General features: G+C 38.5%; 1 protein-coding gene across 2 annotated transcripts in view; it reads right to left on the bottom strand.

Annotated features, from left to right (window-relative positions):
* CFTR (CF transmembrane conductance regulator) overlaps window positions 1-19,527 on the bottom strand; it is a 142,963-nt gene that overhangs the window by 113,125 nt on the left and 10,311 nt on the right. The window contains exons 2-5 of one of the 2 annotated variants that reach the window (XM_030549072.1): window positions 15,834-15,944; window positions 13,704-13,815; window positions 3,411-3,626; window positions 587-676 (exon numbers count right to left, since the gene is read on the bottom strand). In XM_030549072.1, the coding sequence (XP_030404932.1) occupies window positions 587-676; window positions 3,411-3,626; window positions 13,704-13,815; window positions 15,834-15,944 (529 nt within the window). Of the gene's footprint in view, window positions 1-586; window positions 677-3,410; window positions 3,627-13,703; window positions 13,816-15,823; window positions 15,945-19,527 lie in introns of those variants that run through there. The other variant, XM_030549073.1, reaches the window with a different exon arrangement.

Below are 19,527 nucleotides of genomic sequence, written 5' to 3'. Positions count from 1 at the left end.
GAGGGATCCATGCTATTAAGGGGTTTGGAGAGGGATGCACAAGGTAGTATTTGTCTAGCAAAGGGATTTTACTTGTATCCATAAGCACAATAGCTGATTATCTCCTGAGTATCACATGTTTTACTTTTCCTGTCTTCCTCACATCTCAGCTTTATGCAGGTGGAAGTGGCATACCTCTCCTCCCAATAGAATGGTCCAACAGACACTCAGACTTGAAATTCATATATTTTCTAGACCCTTCCATCAACTGAGCAACATACACTACTGTACAAGCTACATGCTACTACTAGCACCTTAGCAGCACAAACCTGGAAAACTATCTCGCTGTCTTGGGTATAGGAGATGGGAGAAGATATGGTCTGAATCAGCCTCTCCCTGACTACACACCCACACATCATGTAAGTGGGAATGCAGTTTGGGATTTTCTTAAGGTGAGCACAGCTCACCAGAGCTGGCCATTTATTGCCATTGCTTGACTGCAGCCATGGAGATGCTAACACTTCTAGAACTGTTTGAAGTTTTGCAGTCACTCACTTTTGTTTCTGTGATACAACAAATACAGGAGCTTAAACAAGCAGTGACATACCTCATCAAATTTGTTCAGATTGTTGGAAAGGAGACTAATGAGTTGTCCAGTGCTTATTTTATCTAGGACTCTGCTTGACAGTTTTAATGTCTGCAAAATAATACAAAACAGTAGATGAATGGCCTTGTAACTTACTTGAATAAAAGAGAACAAATAGAAATAAAAATACTAATAAACAGCCAGTGAAACAGTAATACAACATTTCATTTATCATCTTTGTTACAAAGAAAAACACTTATTAAATCCCTTTTATTTATGTCACTAAAGTTTAATGTGTTCATTACATTACTTTGCAAATATTGACTTTTTTTTAAACCTAGCTTTTACTTTGTTACATATTTCTATATGTAAGGCAAGACTGAATTACACATGAATCCAGAGTGTTTCTGTGTCCCAAATGCTCTACAGCAGTGGTTTGTGCAGGGAAAGCCCCTGGCAGGCTGGGCCAGTTTGTTTACATGCCGCGTCCGCAGGTTTGGCCGATCGCAGCACCCGGTGGCCGCAGTTCTCTGCTCCAGGCCAATCGGAGCGACTGGAAGTGACACGATCTGAGGGACGTACTGGTCGTCGCTTCCAGCAGCTCCCATTGGCCTGGAGCAGTGAACCACGGCCACTGGGAGCCACGATCAGCCGAACCTGCAGACGTGGCAGGTAAACTGGCCCGGCCCTCCGGGGGCCTTCCCTGTACAAGCAGTGAAACAAGTTTGGGAACCACTGCTCTACAGTGAACATCTTCACAAGAATTTCTTGACAGACATGGTGAAATTTGCAATGAGGAGCAGTGGCAACTCCATAGTTAAAGTTGGGTTCTATTTTGCACTTAACATGGGATTTCAACCACTTTGTTTTTATATAAAATCCACGCCCGACCTGTCCCAAATTTTCAGCACAAAATCTCTGAGTAAAGCTTGAAACTTCTGAGTATTTTCCCATAAATCTATTAATGGGTTTCTAATTTATAATTAGTTAACAATTAGTGTTTTAAAGTTCGTATTCTGAGTCTTATGTTTTTTCAGCCTCATATAGCTTAAAAATAACAACTGTAGAAAGTCAGAAATGTGGGTGGGTGGGGTGTGGGAATTGGTCTGGAGTTATATAATTGCTTTTACTACAAGAAGAAAACAATTACCACTATTCATCACGTAACTACATCTTTATGCTAAACAGTTAGCTAAAGGAGAACAAGATTTACTTGGCTACTTCTTCTCTTTGACAAGGTATGCAGAAAGCTTTTTGAATAGTTTAAGGGAGGAATATAACACAACCTTTTGACATATGCCCCCAGTAATGTTCTTGGAATCCAAAACTGATGATTGACACTTGTTGCATGGGGAATGTATCTTACTAGCCTAGGAGCTTTTGTATTGCATCAGAGAAGAAAATTTTCAACAAAATAGCAAGATTTCCATTGTTCAGGAGATTTGCTCAACAGTTTCACAAAGCAAAAACTACTGTGCTGAAGATTCTGTTCTTCACCAAACCAGTGGCTCACTTCGGCTAGCAGGTCAAGTGTATGAGTATGTTTGGGGACTCTAGAAGCATAGAGTCTAAGACTACATCTACAATGGCATTTCTGTCAGTATAACTTATGTTGCTCAGAGGTGTAAAAACACCACCCCTCTGCATGACATAAGTTACACCGACAGAAGAACCGGTGTGGACAGCGCCATGACAGCAGGAGACAACTTTTGTTTTGACATAGCTACCACCGTTTATTGGGAGTGGTTTAATTATGTTGATGGTAGAACTGTCTTCTTTCGGCATAGAGTGGCTACACGAGCAATCTTACAGCGGCACAGCTGCATCGGTACAACTGTGCCGCTGTAACCCTGCTAGTATAGATGTGGCCTAAGACTACCACTGGATGTGATCTGAAAAGTATATCTTCGCAGCTAGTTTTGATAGCTTTTTATCTAGGGATAATTGTTTCCGCACTGATTTGATTATAATGGGGGACATGGTCTTTTGTTATGTAAGTACATTATCATACAGCTGTCAAAATGTGATTGTGCACAAGATATTCTTGGTCGAAGGTAATTTTGAATAAGTAAGGAGAATCATCAGGATTTTACAACAGGAATGAGCTATGATCTAAAAACTATTCCAGCACAATCCCTCTTCCACACACATATACTTCCATCAGCAATGCACTGTATTAGCTCAAAATCTGCCTGTTTTCAGTATGTAGCATATGAATAACTCATGAATTTGGCTAAATATAGCCGTGTTTGGTAAAAATCACTGTCCTTTTGAGATTTTCACATTTCAAAACACAGAGCACATGAACATCTGTTACTAAACACTTTTCAGAGAAAGGAAGAGTCTTGGTAGACAAATCATTTTAGGGCACCAACTTCTAGACAATATAATGACTATATGGGCACCATAAAAAAGTCAGCATTTGCCAACCATTATTACATATCACTATCTGAGAAATCACAGGGTATTTCCCCTATTTAATATATAACATAACAGTGATGAGTGTGTGATATCTGTTGGAAAATATTTTCTTTTTAATGGTAACCACTGAATGCTTCCGATTCTGTAGATCAACAGTATCAATCTGAGGGCAAATTTGAGCCACTTAAAAGGAAACCTTCAAAATGAAATCCAATAAATAACTGGGATGCATACTGTAAGGTAGCTTTTCTTTGTGCTTTATGTTCACTTTATTATTCAAACCCAATCTCTCCTACAGTTTGTCGCCTAAATCTTCCCCTCTTCTAACCCTCTTCTGAAAATGTTCTTGTGCCAGCAACATACACTAAATGCAATAATTTTGCTTTCTTATTCATTCAAGTGAAAGTGAAAGTGAAAAAGCTACCTTTTTGTAAATTAAACTAAACATGGCTATTCTTATTTGCATTCCTATATGATGAAGGCCAAATATAGCAGGGTGCAGAAGCAGTGTTCTCACAATGAAGAGAAGGCACAAGCCTATGCCCAGATAGTAAGCTATGGATCGCTCATGGGAGTTGGTAGGATCATAGGAAGCTATTATTCTTCCCAGTAAAAGAGGTTGCACAGCTTTGGTGACTTCCTGCAGGAGAAGACAAGAGAAAGCATTTGTAGTTAATTTCTTTTTCAGAACAGACAACTTTTTAAATTCAAGAAGTATCAACCATTCATGCTTGCTCTCTTCACAGTTCAAATTAAACGAAGATACAATAGCCATAAAGTGCTTGATTCACCATGGCTTTACTCCAATTTTATGAGTTTTATGCTCTCGTAACTCCATTGAAGTCAGTGTAGTTATGCCAACATAAAATTGTATTAATGCAATAGTGCAGGGGTTCTCAAACTGGGGGTCGGGACCCCTCCGGGGGTCAGGAGGTTATTACATGGGGGATCGCGAGCTGTCAGCCTCCACCCCAAACCCCACTTTGCCTTCAGCATTTATAATGGTGTTAAATATATAAAAACATATTTTTAATTTATAAGGGGGTCACACTCAGCAGCTTGCTATGTGAAAGGGGTCAACAGTCCAAAAGTTTGAGAACCACTGCAATAGTGAAACCAATCCATAGACTTTAAGAATATCTACTGCTCTTGAGAGATGTAACTCATGTTATAGTGCTTAAATTAGCAATAGGTTTCTAGATTTACTTTTCAAGCTCACAGGGGAAAGATTGTATTCTCAAAATGTGTCTCTCTCATAAAGAGAAGAAAAACTGAAGAGAAACAATATAAGCAATTAGTCCATCCCGCCTTTCCTGTGAGTACTAGGTAAACTCAGCTCAGTCATGCCTGTGCTGGTTTTTTTGTTTGTTTGTTTTGTTTTTTGAGGCCCTAATTTTAGCCTTCTGAACAACTGAGTTAATGACTCAGCACATTTGAATCCAGAACCACTTTAGATGCTGGTTCTTCACTCTAACCATTGGGCACCAATCTACCTTGTGTATCACTGGACCAAATAAGGCACAGTCAGATTCAGGATATGTCCAAAAGCAAAAGTTAGCAAAACAGCAGCAGCAGAAATAGGGTGAAACATAAGGGAAAGGACAGGAAATAATGAAAAGAGCATGAAATACAAATACTCTGGTATAGCTATGTGGATATTCATTGACCACTATATTTATCTTGGGCCTGAGATTACCTTATACCCCATTACTGCTGTCACTAAATCCTTCTGGAGTTTGCTCTGTGCCATCAGAATAGGTCTGTTTTTCCCCATTTCTTCTGTCCAGGCCTTGCTCAGTTTCTTGTTTTTGACAACTATGACCTCTTCCTCTCCACACACTCTACCTCTCACCCCACCCAAAATACAGATGCAAAAATCACTTGAGTTCCTTGGTATGACTTTCTCCTTTATATTCTGTATAAACCACAGAAGGGTTGTGAAATATGAATGAGCTCAGTTGTTTGTTTAATTGTTAGTGCTAAGAAATTTGTGTGTGTGTGTCCCCTTCTCTCTTCCCGTTGTGTTTGTTTATCTCCCAGCAAAGAGAGTGAGAATGTCAAATACTAAACAAATAGACAGTTGCAAAACTCTCTTTGTACAAACGTATGATACACTGTAAATGTTCCTAAGTGGTGCCCCCAAGCTACTGAGTGCCAGGGAGAGTCACCAAACAGGAAGAGAGGAAGACATGAGCAACTGGAGCTCAGTTGTAACTCAGGGTTTTCAGTGATAAAGAGGTCAGGACTTTCCCCTTTGATTTTTCTTTTCCTCTCTAGACTCTTTAAATTATTTTTGGTTATCAAGACAAAAGCATTAACAACTGCATTTACATCATATGCTACAATCTCATCAGAATAGAAAAGTTAGTTGACTGTTTCAACACAGGAAATGAAAGTTTATACCCTGAATAGACCACCTTTGTTAAGTACTACCTTTGCTGGATTAAATAGGATTGCGTCAACACAAATACTGTAAACTTGAGTCCTGGTTTGACAAAGACAATAGTGTTCTTAGTAGGCAGAAGGAGGAGTGTTTACAAAACACACACACACACACACACACACACACACACACACACACACACACACACAACATTAAGCAGCTGTGTTAAGACCATCTGCATCTATGAGCAGCAAATCACAACATCATACATCTCATAAAAATTCAAAACAAGGACATGGGCAGTGGTTTCAAGGACGTGGGCAGTGCTTTGTTTCACATTCCCTGAGATTCCAAGGTAAGTTTTATACATCTGTCTTAAGTAGCATGTGCTCCGGTATTTACCATTTATTCCATTTATGCGTCAGTGGAAATACCAGACTCTGCTACTGTGTTTGTTGTGTATATAGAGATATCAAATACGTTTTCAGCCAATTGAAGCAGGGTGATTTACAGGTTTACAAGAACATACAAAGAATAATGACTGGCAATGTGCCACATTATTTGCTAAATCATATTGGCAGGAAGGTGGGAAGAAATTTATAATGTTTTCCAAAAGAGATCATATATGCGCGAGACTGATATTTAATACACACAGGAGAGGCAAGTTTGAGTATTTTTCATATTGTTCTGTCCTGTAATTCTGACAAGTTAACAGGTAACAAACATTAATATAACTTTAAACTAACTAGAATGTCTTGCCTATCTGGTATGAGATATGTGAACCTGTGTGGGAACCAATAGGATTATATAAAAGAATATTCACCTACTGAATCACTCTGAATTCTGCAGACATTAATCATAGAAATGTAGTGCTGGAGGCAAGCTGGATATTTCATCAAGTCCGGCCCAAGTTTAGGCATGACCACATAAACCTAGACCATCTCTGACAGATGTTTATCCAAACTGTTATTAAAAGCTTCCAATGATGGGGATTCCACAACCTTCCTTGGAAGCCTATTCCAGAACTTCACTGCCCTTATAGTTAAAAGCTTTTCCTAATATCTGACCTAAACTTCCCTTCCTGACCATTAAGCCCATTACTTCTTGTCCCTTCTTCAGTGGACATGGAGAATAATTGATCACGGTCCTCTTTATAACAGCCCTTAGCATATTTGTAGACTGTCAGGTCCCACCTCAGTCTTCTTTTCTCAAGAACAAACATGCCTTGTGTTTTTAACCTTTCCTCATAACCAGGTTTTCTAAACTTTTTATCGTTTTTCTTGCTCTCTTTTGGATTCTCTCCAATCTGTCCACATCTTTCCTAAAGTGTGGCAGCCAGAACTGGACACAGTACTCCAGCAGAGGCCTCACCAGTACTGAATAGAACAGGGCAATTACTCGACAACACTCTTACTCATACACCCCAGAATAATATTCGCCTTTTTTGCAACGGCATCACAATGTTGACTCATATTCAATTTGTGATCCTTTTCAGCAGTACTGTCACCGAGCCAGTTATTCCCCATTTTGAAGTTTTGAATTTGCTTTTTCCTAATGAAATACTTTGTCCTTATCTTTACTGAATGTCATTGTGTTGAATTCAGATCAATTCTCCAATTTTTCAAGGTCATTTTGAATTCTAATCCTGTCCTTCAAAGTGTTTGAAATCCCTCCATGTTTGGTGTCATCTGCAAATTTTATAAGCATACTCTCCATTCCATTATCCAAGTAATTAATGAAAATATTGAATAGTACTGAACCCAAGACTGACCCCTGGGCACATAGTAGATACTCCCTCCCAGTTTGACAATGAACCACTGAGAGCTACTGTTTGATTATGGTCTTTCAACAAGCTGTGCACCTACTTTATAGTAATTTAATCTAGACCACATTTCCCTAGTTTGTTTATGAGAATGTCTTGTGGGACTATATCTAAAGCCTTACTAAAAATCAAGATATATCATGGCTACTGCTTCCCCCTCTATTCACTAGGCCAGTAATCCTGTCAAAAAAGGAAATTAAGTTGGTTTGGCATGATTTGTTCTTTACAAATCCCTGCTGACTATTCCTTAGAATCCTATAAAGTGCTTACTTGTTCCAATATCTTTCCAGGTATTGAAGTTAGTCTGACTGGTATATAATTTCCTGGGTCATCTTTGTTCTTTTTAAAGATCAGTACAATGTTTGTCATTCTGCACTCCACAGGGACTTCACCTCTCCTCCATAAAATCTCAAAGATAACTGGTATGGTTCTGAGATTGCTTCAACTCATTTCTTAAGTATTTTAGGAGGAATTTCATCAGGTCCTGCTGACTTGAATATATCCAACTTACCTAAATATTCTTTACTCTGTTCTTTCCAGATTTTGCTTTACGTTCCTTCCCCCTAGTTGTTAATATTAATTGTGTTGAGTATCTGATAACCATTAACCTTTTTAGTGAAGACTGAAGCAAAATAGGTATTGAACACCTCAACCTTCTTGAGTAGCACCCAACCCCATTTTTGCATGTGTTCATAGAGTAGTTCAGCAGTGGACATGCAAAGGGTCAGCTCTAAAATGACACAACAGGAGAATTTCAAGTATATTCATTCTGTTACCTACATTTAAAGTGTTATAGTGTAAATGAGAGCAGTAATAATTACCCAGGTGTGGCTATATTGATTTATATTGCACCAAAGTGCATTAGAGGTTAAAAAACCCAAACAAGTACTTTGAGAGCAAGGAGAGGGGAAGTTAAAACTGTTTCTGCATTTGTTATACAGTTAATTTCCCTGAATGGACACTAACCAATATACAGTTATGCAAGTGTGCTTGAAAGAGAGTATTCTACAGAGGTATTACAACTGTGTTCGCAACTAAGTGGTTAACTGGCTAGTAAATTGCTTGCAAGAAGTGTGGGGGGTTTTTCTTTAAAGAGACATCTAATGGTGGAGGAATATGAATGTTTAGAGCAGCAGGGAAGCAGATACACTGAACAAACCAGGAACAGTTTGATGCACCTAACACAACAATTTATGAAAGTGAATTATAGCATCCTAGGATGCCAGAATGCAAGTGTCTGCCCTTCAGTAACATAGTTACCTACAGTGCATGAGGTGAGAGAGAGAGAGAGAGAGAAATTACTAGATCTATAGAGAACAGAGCTGTGGTGCTGGTTGCAACAGGTGCTATACTAATAGCAGGAATTCAAAAGGAAAGCAAGGGTAAAACCCATATTGAGAGAGAGGCTGCAGAAGGGTATGGGACTGAATACGATTTCTAATGGTGACCAACAAGTGCAACATGAAGGCACACACCAACAGGCACCATTGGTCTAAGGCTCTGTTCCCACTTAAATCAATGGCAAAGCTCGCACTGATTTCAGTGGGAGCAGGGCTTGAAAAGAAAATGAACAGCTTTGACAGAGGAATTTACTCTTAGTGTTTGCCATGAAAACCAAGAGCTTTATCTCTTTGTTTGGTACTTGTCATGAAAGGTATGGAATTTGCCTCCGATGTGCTATGTTTCACACACATCCTTAATCTGATAGCTGGTGATTTCTTCTGTAAACAAGAATGTTGAGAATATGTACGATCAAGCTGCGAGTCAGCTTTGAAAGCGCACTGCTGTTCTGCTCACATCTACTTTCAAATTCTGCTTCATTGAAGATGCTTCCCTGGGGAAATTACCTTTCACATAAACACAGTCCCACCACCCCTACACACACACACACAAATAGAGGTACTTGCTCTTTCCAACTCTAAAGTCTGACACCTCCACCCTTGTCCCACTGCCACCAAATATCTAATAATGCACACACAACTAGTTGAATCAGATTTGTTTTCCTGAAGCTTAACTTCAGTGGACACTGGGCTACACATCTGCGGCAACCTAGTCATCTGTCATTTGGAAGAAGAATTAAATATGTGATGTTGTCTAATTTCATATACGTACAGTGAATATGCAGATAAAATAACCTGGACTGGGGGAGTTTCACAATAGTATACAGCACAATTTTACAGGTGTTTTGTTTTGGGTTTTTTTACAAAGCCTGAAGTCCTCACTCAGACTCCAGTGGGAATCGTGTTCATGAGACTCAAAATCTGTCCCTATTCCAATGCTCCAATTGTCAGCCTTTGTTTTTCAGTAATCACTTTAAAAGTATTTTTTGGCCTCTTTCAGATAGAGAGTTTCTAATCCATTTAATATTTTGAACATTGTTTTTGTATAGTGTTAACTTTTTTAACACATCATGAGGAATACAACATTCTAATATGCTGGGGCAGCCAGTGTCAGTTTATTTTCTACTTGTTAATTTCTTTATGCAGAAAAAGTTAGGGCCAGAACCTTAGACTGAATGTTTGGCTGTAGGTGTGATTTCCCTTGTTTTTGTGAGTTTGAGCCAGACATTTACAGAATCATTGCTACACACTAGCAAACCTTGAACTGTATGCATCTTACAAAGGACTCATTGAACTGTCAATTTTTCTGTATTTCCTTTCCCCATCATTGCTGATTACAAGATATTTTGTATAAACAGAGACTTCTCTTTCCTAATCAGTCTTCAAAGCTAATCCTTCTGCCACTGAATGATATTACAGTCCAGTGCTTGTGACACAAAAAAAGTTTCCCTGTTGATGAATTATGAGGTCACAAAGAGGGATGCATTAAGGTTAACTTGCTCCCACAAATACCCACCCCAAAACCCTCAAAGATTCAGGATTTAAAGATAGCCCATTACTCCCTGTCCTATCTTCATTCTCACACCAAGAAACTCTTCCTCACTGCCTGAAAAGCTAATAGTATGTTAGGAACCATTACGAAAGGGACAGATAATAAGTCACCAAAAATCATAATGCCACTATATAAATGCCTGGTACACCCACACCTTGAAAACTGTGTGCCGTTCTGGTTGCCCCATCTCAAAAATGATATATTAGAATTGGAAAAGGTATAGAGAAGGGCAACAAAAATGATTGGGTCTTAGAACAGCTTCCACATGAGGAGAGATTAAAAAGACCAGGACTGTTCAACTTGGAAAAGAGATGACTGGGGAGGATATAGTAGATATCTATAAAATCATCAATGATGTGGAGAAAGTGAATAAAGAAGTGCTATTTACCCATTTTCATAACACAAGAAACTGGGGTCACCCAATGAAATGAATAGGCAGCAGGTTTAAAACAAACAAAAGGAAGTATTTCTTAACACAATGCACAGTTAACCTGTGGAACTGTTTGCCAGAGGATGTTGTGAAGGCCAAGACTATAACTGGGTTCAAAAAAGAGCTAGATGCATTCATAGAGAATATTCAATGGCTATTAGCCAAAATGGTCAGGGATGCAACCCCATGCTGTGGGTGTCCCTAAGCCTCTGACTGCCAGACGCTGGCTCTTGATGAGAGAGGATGGTCTGACACAGTATGGCTGTTCTTATGTTCTTTTGAACCTGGCTGCTCCCCTCCTTTTGCAAAGTCTCAAATCATCCCCTTCTTCACCTCTAAGGGAGCTGAGGGGTAGAAGTATCTCAGGCAATATCTCTTGAGAAGCTGATAAAATTCCATGAGTGCATTTGGGCATTATGATGATTTTGTGGTGGGAATATGTGAAATGAGGTTGGTGTGGATGTTAATCTTGCCTGGATTGGTGATTTCCTTGATTTTTAGTGATTATGCACAGATGAAATGCATTTGAGCAGCCTGTTCTCAAAGATGCTTGATTAATTTTCTGTGGGAATACCAGTTCAGCACACACCCAGAGACCTCTGAATAGCAACCAGAGTAAAGCAGAAGCCAATGCAGGCTATCAACTAGATGAGCAGCCACAATCTGCACTAGCTGAATCTTTTCAGTAGCCCCAAGTGGACCAGAGTAAAACAATTAAATCTAGAGATTAAAAAAGTAATAGAAAACTCTAATAAGGCATGGATCCGAGAGAAATGTGTGCAACGTCAGCATGTAAACAAGTTGTCCTGCTGAATGACTCCAGGCCTGAATTTGTGTGTATCTGTGTGTGCGTGCACATTCAACAAAAACATGTGTACTTCTGTTTCTTTTAGTACAGTGGCACCGAACATCACATTTGTAAAAACTATTAACTTACAGTACTATGGCTCCCTTATTTTTGTTCCTCCTCTTTTTCACTTCCATTTCATCAGCATAATTTTCCTTCTAAAGTATGTTATGTTACTTTTCCTCAAACCCTTTGCTGGCACATTTCCCTCAGACTATCTTCTCCTCTCTCCTTCTTCAATATTCTATTCTCTCCTTCATTTCCTCATCTTCATTATTATTATATATTTGTATATAACAGTAGCACCTTCTCCAGTCAAGAATCTGGGTCCCATTGTGATAGGCACTGGACTGATAAACAACAAAGACGATGTTCCCTGTCCCAGAGAGTTCACAGTCTCGTTTAGTCTTTGCCTATCTGTACACACAAAGAGAGAGAGAGAATTGGTTGAATCCTGAGCTCCTCTTTTCCTGCTTTGCACACCTTCACCAATGCAAAATAGCCAGAAAGCTACCTTAAAGGGATAATCAAAGGGAAACAGACAAGTATTCTGGTGGTGTATACAGGGTAATTTCTGCAGGCAGCTCTAAACTTCCCCATGAATGGAGTGTAGGACAGGACGAGTAAAGAGGAAGTAGAGTACATACCTCTCCAACCAGATCCTTGCTGAGGTAGCTTCTTACTGCAGACAGTGTAATTTAGAGGAGCCCTGAGGCTGTTCTAAATTATGCCAGGCAACCAGGGACTATTTCAGATACTAGCCAGCTGAAAGGTGACTTAGGAACCACCGTTCCCTGACACCTTTCCTCATCTGTGCATCTGAGGATTGAGCCCAATATCTCTATCTATCCAGAAATTGTGGCTCTCTGTCTATAGCTAGGAAAACAGAGACTTTTTGTATATGCAGTTAGAGAATTTTGATAAATCTGGTTTAAAAATGAAAATTACCCTTTAACTCTTACATTCTTAACCTGCAAATTCCATAGAAGTGATTATTCAGCATCAAGTTTTTTATTTTAAAAATGTAACCCAACATGACAGAGTTCTTAAAATACTTAACTACACATGGCTGATGTGTATGGTCCAAAATATCCATTCAATGTTGTTGTGCATAAAAAGGGTTACCCTTAATTTATAAGAACATACGGTATACAATTGGTTGCACATGTTTTGTTTTGTTTTTTTCTTTTTAAAAAGGGTGGTGGTTATTAAATGGTTTTTGAAAAGGAAGCAACAGGATTAACCAATAGAGGCAGGTATCCAACACTTAGTTTTGGGTTGTTTTTTTCCAGATTAAACAGAATGGTAAGTTTTACAACTTCCTACTTCTTCATTGTATTGTCCTTTTAAATTTCCTGACTCCATTTTTTTGTCTAATGATGCCCAGAGCTACAATCAATCAGCTGTATGAAATACCACTGTGTTTTTACTGACAGATTTGTCAGTAAATTGTAAATATGCACACATGGCCTCAGAACTTGTTAGCTGTAATGATGTCAATCAAGCTTTGGCTTCAAAACTACTGAAAAAGATTTGTTATTTAGACTTGTCATGCAAAGAATTAAAAAGAAGGAAATGACACACAATGTAAAGAGCTTCTATCACTCCTACATTCATGTAATCGGAAGTCATTATCTAGAACATCTCACTATTATACACATCCTTTGGGCCAAATATTGCTCTCTGATGTATCAGCAGACATACAAAAGAATGATGCCAATGGAGTCATTCCACATTTACACCAGTGTAACAAAAAGAAGAATGTAGCTCTTTTTTTCTTTCAACAGGGTAATAAGACTGTTGCAACATCGGTAATAAACCTGTTGCATTTGTTTGATCACAGCGCTAACCTGACCTTAGCCACAATACACCATAGAAACTATCTATCAGTTTCACACAATCTATTGGTAAAATCCATAGTCTAAAATGAAATTAAAATAAAATGCTGATTATATGAATTAAACTCCCTTTGATGTAAATGGGCCATGCTCATGCAGATCACTGATAGCATGTAATAATTTATTTCATATTGATAAGAATATCTTATAGCATTTAATTCCAAAGGACGTTAAAGAACTTTACTACTTTATAGACTAGATGTTAAAACTAGATGTTAAATCCTGATACATTTTAGGGGTTCAAGGCACCAAGAGCCAATTGTGAAACTCCACAAGCTATGTATACTCTGCCTACCCAGTATCTGTAGATCTGTGCCCTTTTAATCTTTATACATAATGTCACAGAGAAGAAAATGTAGTTCTTAGTATGATTCCTCAGTAATTTAGCAATCATCGGGATTGCTACCAACATTCCGAATTTACTCAACACAAGAACATATCTTACCCCTAAATATAATATTATTCCATAAAACATAAATTTCCAGAAAAAGCATCGTCGAAGAGCATTAATAAGTTTGGGTTTTTTCTTTGAAGTTGCCAGCTCCCTGTCCCATTGTCTGAAAAGGAACCAAAAAACAAGACCATTAAGTTGTGTGAGCAAATACGTGAGTCTACAGCTCTAACATAGTTCAAGTCACTCAAGTATATCCAAGGAGATTTAGCTAAGGTGGCTGATGAAACAAAGCCTTGCAGAGACCCCAAAGATCTGACCCTCATTGACTTGATAGCTCAATAAAAGTTCAAATCTAGTTCACCCACATATTTGGCAGATTTATATACTCAGCCATACATCACCCTGCAGGGAGTTAATTCATGAAAAGGTCACGTTGTATGTTTTAAAGAAACCTGCTGTACTTCTTAAGATCAATACACAAATAATAGGCAAATAAAAGTTTTGGAGCTCCTCCAGTTCCTAGCAAGAAGAAAACAAAGAGAAGCTATTCTAAAATGTGACTTTTTAAAAATGGACTGCATTTGTTTTTGTCACCACTAAAGAGACTTTTTGATAGTACCCTCCTAGTGTACAGTATATCTTCTGTCAGAAGCAGAGAGACAAGGTTACTATTTATACAATTATTTATTTGATAATTGTAAATTAATACTTTTAATTTTTGGCAAATGAATACAGATAATATGCATTCAAATGGAAAGATTAAGGAACTGGACACTTCCTGTATAAATTGTACCTTGTCTCAATATTTACTAAGCATCACCAGGGTGCTCAGTACAGTACCAAATGGCAGAAGACAGTGACTAGGGATTTTGGGTGCCCAATTAAAGACATCTTAAAGGGATCTGATTTTCAGCAGGCAGATGCTTAGCACTATGTCATTTTTTAAAATGGAGCCCTTCCCCCCACCCCCCGCATTTTTAATCTAAATGGACAGACTTAGCAATACGTATCCAATCTGTCCTGGATGATGGGGAAATATATGGATCTTTAAAAAAAAACAAAGAGAGAAAAGTATGTGCAAGAGCTAGTAAATTAGTCCCAGATCAATGCAAGTTAGGAGCCTCCCCTAAGAGGACCTGGACCTTAAAGCCCTACCTTAGTTTCTCATTTAGGACCCATTTCTGCAAGCACCCCATAGGTGAAACTGATGCCAGGGCCAGCACAAGGTCTATACACTACTTAAGAGCCACACAATCCTTATTTTGAGTGAGGCTTTTTACAGGCCCTCTATATGTGGGTGAATTTCACTCATTGCACAAAACTCCCATTTGACTTAATAGGGATTCTGGGTGGAGGGCCTGTAGCATAGGCCACCTGGGTGTGTTAACACTGGTAGGCTTGACATGAAGAGCACATTTTAAGAAGGGATTTCAACAAAGAGGAGGTGGCTGTCTTTTATGCTAAAGTTGGAAAGGGATTTTCATGGGTAAGTCAAAGCATGAAAGAGAGTATAAAGATGAGAATGAGGGAAGGATACAAAGATCAGTGAGGAGAGAGGCACGGTCAGAGTAAAGAAATGGGAGCAGAGATGTAGGTAGGGGTGAAGTAATGCAAAGGTCTTGCGAGAAAGAATGAGATGCCGGAACATGATACAGGAAGTCAGTAAATTTTTAGCTGTGTTAGCGAGTGGAGGAGGCCAAGGTGGTAATCAGGAAGGCCAGGGCAGAGGAGGCTGCCTAAGACAAATAAGGAAGTATCCAGCATTTTAGCCCTGGAGACATAAAGGAAAGGATGGCATTTTTTTAGCTAGTATAGAACAAAAAAACAAAACAATAAGATATGGTGATGACCTGGATGTGGCGGGGAGGAAGGAGATAGAAGTGTTGAACTGACATTAAGGTTGTGAGCTTGGTGACAGACACAAAGTGACCCATTTTTTGGAAGCTACTACATAGCTTCAAAATTTTCTGAACTGAGCCATATTCCATTTACTGTCTGAAATCTGACCAGAGCTTAAAAACATCTGAAAACTATTGTTCCAGTGTTTCTGCTGTCAAGTTTCAATAGATTAATTAAATGAACTAAGCTGATATCGCCACCATTTCTATCTCACTCTTTCAGACCTAGTTACTGCCTTCCAGATCATGAGATAATGCTAACAAAATACATACTTTGTCATACCTTTCCAATTTTTCAGAAAGATTATCCGCAGAATCCGCAGAAGGGATTTGATATATGTCTGATAGTTCCAGACGGTGTCTATAACCCTTCTTCAAAATTGGTTTTGTCCATCTAATCAGAAAGAGAATAATAATAACTATCAGTTTCTAAGGTTAATTCTGGAGTTGGTTTAGCTATTAAAGCACAATCCAGCATTGCATAGATAAGTCACAACATATTATATAATTAACTATGAAACTAATGATGTAGCTACTGAAAACATCTGGTACACATATATATAGATAACATTAACAAACAGTTTCAGAGTTCTTACATTTGACCATTTGGGTCATGATCCCACTGGCTCTCTTACATACAAACGCTCATTATAGTCAGTAAGAGTTAACTGAGTAGAGGATTGGGCCCTTTGTGTTATATTTCCAGTAATTTATAGTCTCCAATATCATGACTATTAAATCACAAAATAATGTTATATTAGAGATAGAAGTTATACTCATATAAGCAAGGAAATTCTAAATTACAGCATTAATTGCATGCGGAGCAGCTCACATTGCATGTTATACAAGACCTTTTGAAGGCCTCTAAGTATAATGGGTGTGCTGAAGATATTTTTTCATCCCTAACTTCCATTTATTTTTGTCATTATGAAGTTAAAACAGAACTTAAAGAGCACATTCTTAGTGCAATAGACAGGTTTAACATTAATGGAGCTATATTATTAATGAAAGTTTCAATGCCAAATATCCATGCTTTCAGGGAATAACTTTGGGTAACAATTTTTGGACACTATCAGCTTGAGAATGATTTGGGAACTCATCTTAATGTACTGACGTCAGTTGCAACCTTTCTGTTGACTTCAAACAGAGCAGGAGGAGGCCCTTAAATTGCTGATCCAAAGGGGAACTTCTTTACAAACCCTTGTCTGATCTATTCAGTATCTGAAATGCCTTCTACTCACTACGTGTGTTATAGAACACTATTCCCACGAAATCCTGCTCATAATTTTATGTTATCATCTGTTAATAAGGTCATCTGAAGATACACAAGTAAAACAAAATACAATTAGCAAATGAATTTAAGATTTACTAAAGGAGATGGCATATTTTGCAGATATCCAAGGTAACATGCAAAATATGCTTGGCTATCATGGTTAACTATGATACATTTCCTCCAAAATAATTGCAAAGCTAATACGGAAAGAAACAGATTGTGAATGATCACTGTGTATGTGTATAAATGTGTGTGTTGCATAGACAAACATATGACTTAGGAATATGATAAAAATTGTGATCTTACAAACAGTTTTCAAAATAGTTACCATCTAAGGGCAAAAACACCTGCATAATTTATTGCCAAGAAAAGACAGTCTGTAACTAAGGGTGAAACAAAACTTCAGGCAAAAAATAGGGAATGTTGTAACTTAGAGTTGCTTATTGAAGGTGAGTCTTGGTGTAGAGTTAACCGTGTGTTTGTGTGCATTATATTAAAAAATTGACCAAATTCTCAGCTACATTAAGGCCCCATTACATTGGCAGCATAAAAGGGCCCTAAAGTAGATGAAAATATAATACAGAACATTGTACAAGGGCTTCAGCATAAATGGGAGTCATGCTCATAGTGCATGTGTGTATGTGACTGTATGAAAGTACATGTGTATACACAATCTAATCTATCATTTTAAAAGGTAATTAATCATAGGCAACATAAATTAATAAGCCTAGGTATTCAGTACATAAAGCACTTGGGGAAATTAAATATTTCCCAAGTGGACATCTATATCTAGCTTAAATACCACAGAGAGAATGTGCTTTCAGTAATAAAAGGATTGTCTTTCATTGCTGCAACAACAGAAATTGTACAGTTCCAGATAAATTGTTTGGTCTCAGCTCTGTCCTTAACTGCAGTTTACATGAAAAGGCAGACACTGTTCATATGTCACAGTAAAGCCAACTGTCAGACTCTGTTCTGAAGAACCATAGGAAAAAGTGTACTTGTTCATGAACTTTTTGCCACTGGAGTTAGTGATCAATTACTTAAGAAATTGATTTCTAATTCATTTTAATATCTTCTGTACTTAAAATAAGCCATAATTTCATTAACTGAAGAGCCTGGGTGGTCATTGCAAATGATGACTTAGATCAAGAACAGGATGGCAGAAAGGAAGAGTAGCTGTTGATATTGTACATGGCTTATACAAACACTGCTAATCCCTTGTCCTTCAGAAACAGAAACACTTACAAATTTGTTTCATAAAAGAAACTGTTGTACATTCAGAAAATCTGGCAATCATAAATGAATGTAAGTGAGGGTCCATTAAATAGCTACTGTAGTTAATGCAAGTAAGCTGAGAGAGGTCCTAAGAGACCCCTTAATGCCAAAAGTACTGTACTAAAGCTCCATGCCTCAGACTGACTTTGACGAGTACCCTCGGCTTTTACAATGGGCTTGAAAACTGTAATAAGCAAACCCTACCTTACCTATCTTGAGACAAGGGGGAAATGATTTACAGTTTCATACCCCATATATATTGTATTATTTCTTTTCACACATTTTCCTTTATTTGTATTTTTTATTAGAATCGAACTGCCAGTTTGCCACAGACTGAAGAAACAAAATTGATTGTAGCTGGAGAGAGCAGAGTGACTGTTACAGAAAAATAGCGTGATATAACATGGGGCTACTGTACCTATGAAAATGTGGCTTGAGTTGCTGATCAGCTACAAGTCTTCCTCATCCTTAAAAGTGTGTATTTCACCCATCCAAATTAGCTTGTAAGTGCATAGGTCCCCCCTTAAAGGCTAGTTTGATTCAACCCTGTGGGCATAAGTGGAATCTCCGCCCATTGGAGCAGCTGCACCCAAGCTGGATTCACCTTATGGGCAGGCAAAGCAGTGCTACCATCACCTTCCTCCAGGGATTCCACTGGGAGTGCTTCTCTCAACAGCAACCAAGATTGTAGAAGACTCTGGTGGTTGAAGCAACACCTGGACATGCTGGCTCAGGGCTGGTTCACATTTAAATTTTAGGTCAACATAGCTACATCACTCAGGGATATGAAAAATCCATACCTCTGAACACTGCAGCTATACTGACCTAATCCCAGGTGTAAATGCAACTTCTGTCAATCTAGCTACCGTTGCTTGAGGATGTGGTGTTCCTACAGGAATTGAAAAGTCTCAGGCTGTCTCAACACTACAGGGTTATGCCACTTAGCTACAAAGCTGTAGCTATGCCAGTATAATCCCCATAGTGTGGCACCTCATGGTCCCAATGCATCTTCTGAATGCTGTGGCCCTTCCCCCTCCCCAGCCAGCTCTGTTCAATTTGTGGGCTGCTGCATCAACTAGCTTCCAGCTGCTACACATAGTGGTGTTAAGAGACAGCTTGCAATGATGCTTGCCCCTCAAGGTGGGCTTTCAAAAACTCCTTGAGTTTTGTTGTCAGAAAGAAAATCCTGCTTGTATGTGTTTTATAAAGCATCATGTACATCCATAAGTAACCCACAATAATAATAATTTGGAGGGGCCAGATTCACCAGTACACTCTGACTTTTTTGCACTGGTATGGTGATGCTAAATTATGCTAGCCAGTTAAGCCAGTTTTATAGATGGTTTGCAATGCCAAAGCAGCACAATGGAGCAAGAGCAGACCTTAATTTGTGAGATACCAATGGCCCTTAATTTGTGAGATACCA

The sequence above is a fragment of the Gopherus evgoodei genome, chromosome 1, assembly GCF_007399415.2.
Source record: "Gopherus evgoodei ecotype Sinaloan lineage chromosome 1, rGopEvg1_v1.p, whole genome shotgun sequence".
Taxonomy (NCBI): Eukaryota; Metazoa; Chordata; order Testudines; family Testudinidae; genus Gopherus; species Gopherus evgoodei.
This window is presented reverse-complemented; position numbering and strand designations above follow the sequence as displayed.